The 9,579-nt window shown below is 34.7% G+C and overlaps 1 protein-coding gene across 2 annotated transcripts; it reads left to right on the forward strand.

The window, feature by feature from the left end:
• On the forward strand, positions 1-6,927 carry VDAC4 (voltage dependent anion channel 4). Of its 2 annotated transcripts, none has more exons than XM_086449163.1 (7): positions 1-174; positions 1,196-1,277; positions 2,636-2,703; positions 4,324-4,440; positions 4,643-4,729; positions 5,408-5,616; positions 6,437-6,927. In XM_086449163.1, exons 2-7 carry the CDS (start codon positions 1,229-1,231, stop codon positions 6,741-6,743), a joined length of 837 nt encoding a protein of 278 aa, XP_086305289.1. In that variant the 5' UTR covers positions 1-174; positions 1,196-1,228; the 3' UTR covers positions 6,744-6,927. The 2 variants fall into 2 exon arrangements, with proteins under 2 accessions (XP_086305289.1, XP_086305290.1); XM_086449164.1 differs by having other exon boundaries at positions 1,201-1,277.
• Positions 6,928-9,579: the final 2,652 nt, after the last annotated feature.

Consider the following 9,579-nt stretch of genomic DNA (forward strand, 5'->3'; position numbering starts at 1 on the left):
AGCTTAGCTGACCTTTGGCTTTCCCTTTCTAGCTTCTCTATTATCTCTGCTACATCGCCTGCCCGTAGCAGTTGCTGCTGCGGAGCCGCCGTCGAACGTTGGATAGAGCCTCGCTATTGACCAACGGTCGTGATCCTCCGATCACAGCCAATCATTTTTCTGATTCGAGCATCTGTAAGTTCTCTTTGTTTTGGTCATTTCATTTCTCTCTCTGCTATTGTTCTTCTGTAGTTCAAGCTCGAAAAGAGAAACTAGGGTTTTATATGAACTATATAAGAACCCTAACCCTAGTTTTATGGTTCGTTAATCTCGCGTTTCTCTTAAATCTGCGCATTTAGATAGTTTCAATGGTGGTTTTGGAGTTGGAATTCGGCTTAAGTGTTTATGAAAAATGTTTTTGGTGGTTCTATATTTGGATTTTGATTCGAGTTAAAGTTTCATTGCAAGAGATTAGGCTTTTCCAATGGTTAGAACCTGTTTGGACTTGTTCAAGACTGCAAATGGTGTGATCCTAATTGGTGGAAAACGTTGTATTGGATTTATCATATAAATAGCAAAATCGATTCAATATCGGCTGATACATACCCGATACATTGAATGTTTTGGGTCGATGTTTTGTATCGGTCTTGACCGATACCAATACATTCTGATATTTTAATCCATGATAACGACGAGGTGTAGAGTGAGCGTCATCCAAATGTGCACATTCAAGGATAGTGATGGCTATGTTTAGGGGCTCTCCAAACAGGCCCTTATGATCTGAGAGGCTCCTGTTTTATGTTTTTTTTAAAATATTTTTACTTTGTATCATCAATCATCATCTACGTCTTACTCCAAATAATGGTTATTATTCGTATCAAGAATGATAATTATTGATTATTTTTATTGCTCGTAAAAGAGAAGTGATTGGGACACATATTTTTGGCCAATGGTGCCGTGCCTTCTTACTCAATGACAAAGTTACCCACCCCTAATACATTGATCGAAACATTAGTCACATTCAAAATTTTTAAGAGTGGGTTTGTAATTTCACTTGGAGTGCCAATAGTTGGTGTCCCAAATCCCAATCACTTACATTCCTGGAATTGTTCTGATTAGTTGGAGTTGATGCACTCAGTTATTCTTTAACGTGAATTAGTATGTCTCTTGTTCCAAGCTGTAATATATACAAAGTAACTAACTTATGGATTCACAGGGTAGGTGGGGTACATTTTCACTTGCATTTGAAATGGCAAATGGTCCAGCTCCATTTTCAAACATTGGCAAAAGTACAAAAGGTTACAACTAAAACTTTTCCAATGTTTCTTGCATGTATAAGAGAACTAAGATATGTTTGGATATAATTGAGTTGGTTCGATTGATATCTGTTTTGTGTGATATTATGACTTTCAAGTTTTATTTTTATACCATGTGGCACTATATAGACTCTTGACCAATGAACAAAAGATACAAACAGCTGTATTACTGTCTGAAACCAACAAGAAGTTTCACATATGATAAGCCCCGTAAATGGGGAAATATATATTTCAAATACAATAGTTCATGTTAAGCATATAGCATTGAAACTGTCTCTTTAAAGAAATTGTTATACACTAAATCATGTTAACAATATATAAATAATAGTTGTAAACAAAATAATTTAATTGAGAAAGTGTGCCAAGTGTATATAAAGACACTGTCCTGCAAAACACATTTGTGGAAAATGGAGTGGTGTTGTTCCATTGTTCTTGACCATCATGCGATTTATTAGGAGTTCTCTGTATCAGATGAAACATTTTCAATCAAACGAATTACATTACTTTAATGCTTCACACAGATTCGATATGTGCTTGCGTTTCTGCTCAAAGTTTGCGAGGTGATCTAGATTGATCATTAGGAACTGTTGGAAACTGGCCTTGTAGTTGGATGCAGGGAATTATTGTTGTTATTTTCAGTTTGAATCCTTAACAAGGTCTAGTTATTGCTGAAGTGACAACAGTGTTACTGAAAATAACCATTATTGATCCAGCTATTTGTTTGCATTGAATTCTTGAATTATAGAGAATTCTTGAATAAATTCTCTAAGAGTGCAAAGGGGTTTTATGTGCAATTCCCCCCCCCCAAAATCCAAAAATTAAATAAATAATAATAAAATAAATATAGTATCAAGAGTCTCCTGCTTAGGAAATCTTTGCACGAGGAAGATCCACAAATATTTTACTTACTATTCTCAGTAATGGAGGAACATGATTCGTTTAGCTAACCCCATATCTTTGGGATAAGCCTTTGATGATGATTCTCAGTAAATGTAGAAAGCTTAAAAAGTTATGACAATGAGATATAAAATTCTGATACTTTATTCACTAAATTAATTATAAAAAATAAGTAAATAATTCAATTAATTATAAATATTGAAATTCAAAGGAGGTATTGTGAAGTATCAGAACTTTATTCACTAAGTTCGACACACTATTCATAGAGCTTTCCGCACGATATGGGAGCTTTATTACGTGCTGCCCATTCTCATGACAGTAATTCTGTTCTATTTGGATGCCAAGATGACTTAATATGCACTATTTAGTATTATATTTATTCCTCTTGTTTTGCACTTCCCATTAACCATTCTGTCATTTAAATATTGCGTGCTTCTTTGCAGATCTTTTGACCAAAGACTATAACTTTGATCACAAGTTCACACTAACGATGCTGAGTGACACTGCGATGGTATTTTCTAATATTTCTACTCTAGGGTTAGCCTTCCTACATAATTCTTTTTTTATTGCTAACAAATATAATACCTCAAATTAATCTTCTATTGATAGAGATTGGCTTATGGCAATCAATTTGGCTGAAGATATTTTGCTTGTATGATGTATCTCATGATGGTTCATCGCATTTTATAGGCTTGTAGGAATATGGTAGTTGCGTTCTAGTGATGAGGTGAAGTGTGGCTGTGGTAAAAGGGAATTTCCACTTTTGACATTTCGGTTTTTAGGAAATCTAAGGTTTTAAATCTGTCTTTTCAGTTGTATGCTGAAGAAATGAGATTTTGGATAGATATTGTTATGTTTTGATACAGTATGTGAAGATGTTACACGAAACATTTTAATACTTAGTTAAGCTGAAAAAATGTTGTTTGATGAAATAATACTACTTTCGAGCATGAAATAGTTTTACTTTTTTACCTTCCAAAAATAGACATTTTTGACATGATACTTGGGCCTAAGATGCCCGGATATGGGTACTGACTGGTATGGGTGAATGAGGATGCAATTCTTCATTTCTTGAAATCTTGGACATGGATACAAATACAGGTATTACACCCAATATGTTTACACTCTGGTTTAATTTTAGTAGGGACTCTTTCAATCCTTTAAGGCCTCAAAATTTTTAGATTATGAAGTAGACAAAACTAAAAGTGGTTATATGTTGGGCATTAGGTAAAAGAAAGAGTATGAGGGAGCTATCCTAGGTTTGCATAAGGTGGGTATTCTTTTGTAAGGACTCCGACTCCTCCGTGGGGATGTTTTGTAGACTGATGTACAGATGCCATTGTAACCTCTTATATTCTTTTTTTTCTTTGCTAGTTTAACTTTCTTTCTTTTTTCAAGTAAACATTTTTTTTTTTAACAATTATAATAAAGGACCTTCATATCATCTTGAATCAATAATTGATCAACTAGTGGTAAATGATCTACTAGAACAACCTGTCCTAGTTGACAGTGGAACTACACTGGCGATCTTTATCTTTATTGCCAAATCCATTCATGTCCTCAACAATAGAATCTAAGTTAAGTGGATAGATCCTGTTTGTAAATTTTAATTTCCTTCAAACTTTTCAGATCATCCATTACAACAAATTGCCATGGATGTTTTCTCCTTTCTATATTTTTGTCTGTCGGTTCTTGATTTTGGGTCTAATTTGTTGGATAGGAGCTACTAAATGATTGATCAGCACTGCTAGACAATCTAATATGATTGATCAATAAGCGCAAATGTTTCCAGCATGATCTTAACCGTCAGTACCTGTTAATCATAACCATCCAATTAAGTTAAAAGGAACAGACTATCTTGCCCTATTTAAAATGATTTATAAGCTATAACCTAAAGCTCTTAAACTTACTATTAATTGAAAACTCTGTTTTTTATTTTTTTTATAAACAATTACTAAGTTTGTTATGTATAAAATTTTGAGCTCTTTGGAAAGAATATTCTTCACATTGAGTCCAACTTTAGGCTTTGGACATTGTTTGACTCAAAGGAATGGCAGTAAATAGGTAATATAAGATTATTGCATTATCTATTTTCCCCTTTTGCGAGCTAATACTACATTTTCGATGGCAGGGGTTCACAGCTACTGGTGTGAAGCGTGATCAACTTTTTATTGGTGATATTCATATAAGCACGCCGTACAAGAATGGACGTACTGTAGTGGATGTGAAAATTGATACCGATTCTAATGTAAGGAGAGCGATTCTTCTACTAACTGAACCATTTGTTCAGATTTTTCTATTTATTGTTGCTGGTTCTTTGTTATTCCATTCATGCTTGTGTCATTGTTTGGGTATATATGGCTCATTCTCCTTTGAGAGCATGTATACTGCATGTTCATTTTTTATTTGATCTTAAAGCCGCGAAAGAATGCTAAACCTATTTATTGCAGGTCTCCACAACAGTTACTGTGAATGAAGTACTCCCATGCACCAAGGCAGCACTTAGCTTTAAAATACCTGATCATAAGTCTGGCAAGGTCAGTAAATTAATGTCTTTAAGACATTATTCAGAAACTATGATGTCTGCCGAAAGTTGATTGGATTTAGATGACCATTGCCATCCAAGCTTTACTTGACAGAGTTATTCGTTATGAGGATGGTTTTATCTGTAAGCCAAACCTATTATCATTTGGTATTATTTGAATTGTGGCTGTGGTCCACAACTTATGTTCCACATATTCCAATATTTGGTTTCGGGATGATCATAGCACTTCGACTATGTATTTGATCTCACCATAGTTTGAGGACAATGCATAATTCTAGAAGTAGTGACAATGCATTTGTTTTCTTCACAAAAATTTTGAGAACTAAGTGAAAACTGGAAATTTTGACAGACCAAGACCCACAAATTTTAGAAACCGAATTTCAACTACCCAAGGCAGTTGAAATTTCGATGTTTCCCAGATTCGACCGCTTAGAGCTGTCAAATATGGACCTTTTCACGTTGTGTAAGAAACGAGTCTATTCAGTAGCCACCAGCAACTCACATGCACATACACAACCGAATGTGTACTTTTGCCATTTTTGTTGAAATTCTGTGTCGAAGTTTTCAGGGTAGTTTGAGCAATTTATTTACATGAGACCGAGGTTTCTCCGATAAAAAATAGACGCAAAACCAAATTTCTAATTATTTTATGTGCCTGGTGTTTCCTCAGCTGGATGTGCAATACCTTCATCATCATGCATCCATCAACTCCAGCATTGGCTTGACCCCAACCCCTTTTTTGGAGCTAGCAGCAGCAATTGGCAGCAAGGACTTGAGTCTTGGTGGTGAAATTGGGTTTGATACTGCTACTGCCTCACTCACCAAGTACAATACTGGGATTGGCTTAAATAAGCCTGATTTCTCTGCTGCTCTCATGCTGTATGTGGTGTCAGGATCTGATTACTATTTGTTTCTAATTTACTTTTTTATATTTTTTTTCATAGTTTAGTGAGAAGGTCTCATGATAAGAGTTAAAAGGAAAAATTAGGATTCATTTTGGGGACCCTAGTGATTTGGATAAGGTGGTGGTGGTGGTGGTGATGATTTTGAATTGGAACAACATGAGTGTAAATCCAATCGGCATTCCAGGAAAAGTAAATCTAAACCATCCCTAGAAATCCCCACAAAACCATCCAGCAGCGTGGGATTCTTTGTAGCCCTAGGCTGTTGGCTCCCCAACTTTTATTTGTTGCATCCCAATTTCTTAAATTATTTATCACACCCCAATTAAAGATTAAAACACACTTCAAACATTACCAAGGTTTGTCTTCATTTATATTCTCAACATTATTACACTTGTTCAAATAATTTGAGTAGTTGTTTACAATTGTGATTAGGCTTGTGTAAAAATCCCTAAACCCAAAAGTTAGAAATCTAACTAAAAATTCGAGAGCCTTCTATTGGCACCTCAACTTTTACTTATTCTCAACCATTCACTTATTTTCTATATTTTTAATTGGGGTGTAATAAGTAAAAGTTGGGGAACTAATAGCAGCTGTCATTATCAATTATCTTAGAAATATTTATTTCAAATTAAAATTTTGACATGGTGGTTCAGGATCTAGGATCATGAGGGTAAATAGTGAATTCTTTTTGTTAGTGCGCTTCCTTTCACTACTAGGGATTTCTTTATAGTAAATTCTGTTCACTTTGGAACTTTAGTGTGGTTAAATTGTACCTTTGTTTTGTTTGTTGGTAGGGTGGACAAAGGAGAGACAATGAAGTTGTCTTACATTCATTCGGTGAATCCCTTCAATGGAGTTACTGTTGCTGCTGAAATGACTCACAGATTTTCTACCTACGAAAACAGTTTTACCCTTGGAAGCTCATATGCCCTTGATCCTTTTACTGTGGTAAAAACCCGGTTCTCAGACAATGGAAGGACTGCGTTGCTCTGCCAGAGAGAATGGAGGCCCAAGTCACTGGTAACTTTTTCGTCAGAGTATGACCCCAAGGCTCTCAGTGCAGCCCCTCGGTTCGGTCTTGCCATAGCTCTCAAGCCTTGAAATGGTGAGCTTTGCTTTTGATGCAAAACTGGTCTTTCATGCTATTTTTTTTTAACTCTAATTTTTTAAACCCTAGATGGGTATACATACCCGAATTACTCCTAAGAAATTAGGATTAAGTGGAGATGTGATCAATTTTATCTGAAGAATTTGATTGAGAAGTTGAACGAAGTTTTGAAGGAAATTCTTCTTGGGAATATTGAACAATAGGGAGAGGGAGGGAGAAATGACAGACTATGATTGATCCAATATGTGCAAGTCAAGTAAGAATGAAAAGCTTACTCGAGCAATTTTTCACTTTCAAATCTGTCTTTTCTTCCTATTCTTTTTTATTACATAAAATGATTTTAAAGCCTTATACAGATACTAACGCCAATCCCAGTAACTGGGTAAGGTTTAGTTGCGCGGACAAATGCATCTGGTTGAAATATGTTTTGTTATCAAGTTTGAAATGCTTAACATCTTCACTTGTCTGCCTATTTTAAGTCTTACTAAGGGTCATTTTGCCAAAATGGATTACCACATTGGCAATCCAATGCACAGCCCTAGGGCTTAAAATGTGTTGGATTTTATTCGGAATCCAAATTAACTGGGTTTGGTACCCTTCAAGTATATTCAAATTAATAAATGGGTTGGTTCCCTTGACTTCAGTCGAATTCAGGTCTGATATGATCCTTCCTCAGATCCGTTTAGATCTGAATGATATTACTTTATAAGTTATATTTTTTAAGTTATTTCTTTTCAATGTGCTGTGTACAATGGTTAATGCCTCCTTTAAAAAAAAGAGATCTTGAGGTCAAGTTATCTTTGGTCATCCTTCAACGATTTAGACAATTAAAAATATATGATTCGAATTAATTAATTTAATTGGGTTGAATTTTGATGAGTTTAGTAAAAATAAAATGATTTGGATGTGGATATGCTTATATCTGATCTGGAGCAAACTCGTTTTTTTTTTTTTTGGGTAACCGAGGGAGTATCCCATCAACACTCAACACTCATGTAAACGTGACAGACTAATCTCCCTTGGGGGCCCGGCATGACCAATCCCACACGAGTTTTAAGGTGATGAATCCAAATCCATTTAAGTGCCACACAAGGTGATGGGCAGGGAGTGATGAATCCAAATCCATTTAAGTGCCACACAAGGTGATGGGCAGGGAATTCGAAGACAAGACCTAAGGAGCACACCCAGTCTTACCATCAAGCCCAACCCGCTTTAAGCCTTACACAACCCTCTACAATTATTATTTCTTAAAGACAATTTTTTTTTTGGTTGTGTTTTGTTTACGAAAGTTGTTAAAATTTGGTCGTCTGCAACCCGGTGGCGTGGGATCATTGTTTTTGAAGCCAACTACCCCAAGTAAGAGTTGGTTGAAATGTCATAAGGCCAGTGGTCTGACTCAAAATTACAAGCGTATTGCGGATTGCCAACGTAAGTGGACGGTCAATGTTGTCGTCCTAAGTTGATTGTCGTTACAAGGTCCTGACCGTTGGATGTTCAATGGTCTACGAATTCTAGATACATAATTGTCGAGGATCATTCAATTGTTTAGGCGAAGGAGTTAGGACGGCTTGTTGAAAAGCATTATTAGCAAAGGTCACTTTTCCCATTTTATATGTTTGTTTCTTTTCACATCTTTCATAGACCAATTAAATATAAAATAATATCCATTGACTTTGTCCAAAAAGAGAAGACAACGCCCAGAAGATTACTGCATCTACCACCTTATTAAAATTTTAGTTTGACTTATATCCTCTTAAATATTACTTTTTCTTATTATTTATATTTTTCCCTCAGTTTTTATTTTTATGTTTTTTGAAAAAATCATTAGGGCTGTGATTTTCACTGTGGATTTCTGCGCGACATAAAAATAATCTACGGTTATGTGCACACATCAACGCCATAAATATTATGATTGCAGTAATGTAACCCCAACATTACTCTTCTTGTTTAACCTGTTAAATCCTTTATATTTAGTTTTTACCAATAAGAAATTAACTTGGAAAAAACTCCTCATTCCTTCATGAGGCTGACTACCTTACTAAGTTAGTAAGGTTTCTACTCTTACTAAGGGTTGTTGATCTCGGCTTGTGACATCCAAAAACATGATCCAATCAAACAGGGTTGTAAAGAAATTCTGTGAACTTTGAATATTATATTTCACAATTGAACTTTAATTTTAAATTTTGGAGTTCCATGGAAGTTCACTAGCCATCCAATTTCAAAACTTTGTATTAAATCTAAAATAATATTTTTTTTCAATTTTTTTTATTTGAATTTTTTCATGAAATCTAAAGGAATGAAGTGTTGGATTGCTAATGTAGTAATCCATTTGAGCAAAACAATCCTTAAACTTAAAATCTTACTAAGTAAGGAAAACATTTCTCTTCCTACATGCCAACCAAATGATCCAATAAGTCAAAGCACTCATACACAGACATGTCATTTAAAAGGGGCAGATTATTCTTCTAAAAATTTCCTTAACCCACGAAAGTAATACTTACAGTAGCATTTCGATATATGAAAATTAATTGTGTAGAGCAATCTACTAAGGAAGCCCACTAATCCATGATACTTAAGTAACAAAAATTAATTTGACTAATGATTCATCCCTACTCGATTTGAATATAAAAGATAAATTATAACTTAAAAATTAATCATGAAACATGATCAAATATAATAATTAAAAGTTGAGTGTTGATTTTCTAACTCCATCTAATAAAATAATTAAAAAAACTCACTAACGTGGCATATGCAAGAATTGTAAAATTTTCCCTCCCGATACACAACTTCACAACTGTAAAAGTTACCAATCAAATTGATGTTTATGTA

Source organism: Akebia trifoliata, chromosome 8, assembly GCF_017979445.1.
Source record: "Akebia trifoliata isolate Shusen 1 chromosome 8, ASM1797944v1, whole genome shotgun sequence".
NCBI lineage: Eukaryota > Viridiplantae > Streptophyta > Magnoliopsida > Ranunculales > Lardizabalaceae > Akebia > Akebia trifoliata.

Excerpts from the sequence above, each read along its gene's own strand:
- VDAC4 (XM_086449163.1), top strand. The coding sequence starts at position 1,229 with ATGGCAAATGGTCCAGCTCCATTTTCAAACATTGGCAAAAGTACAAAA. Across the intron at positions 2,704-4,323 it reads TGCTGAGTGACACTGCGATG|GGGTTCACAGCTACTGGTGT; the intron begins GTATTTTCTAAT and ends TTTCGATGGCAG. Across the intron at positions 5,617-6,436 it reads TTCTCTGCTGCTCTCATGCT|GGTGGACAAAGGAGAGACAA; the intron begins GTATGTGGTGTC and ends GTTTGTTGGTAG.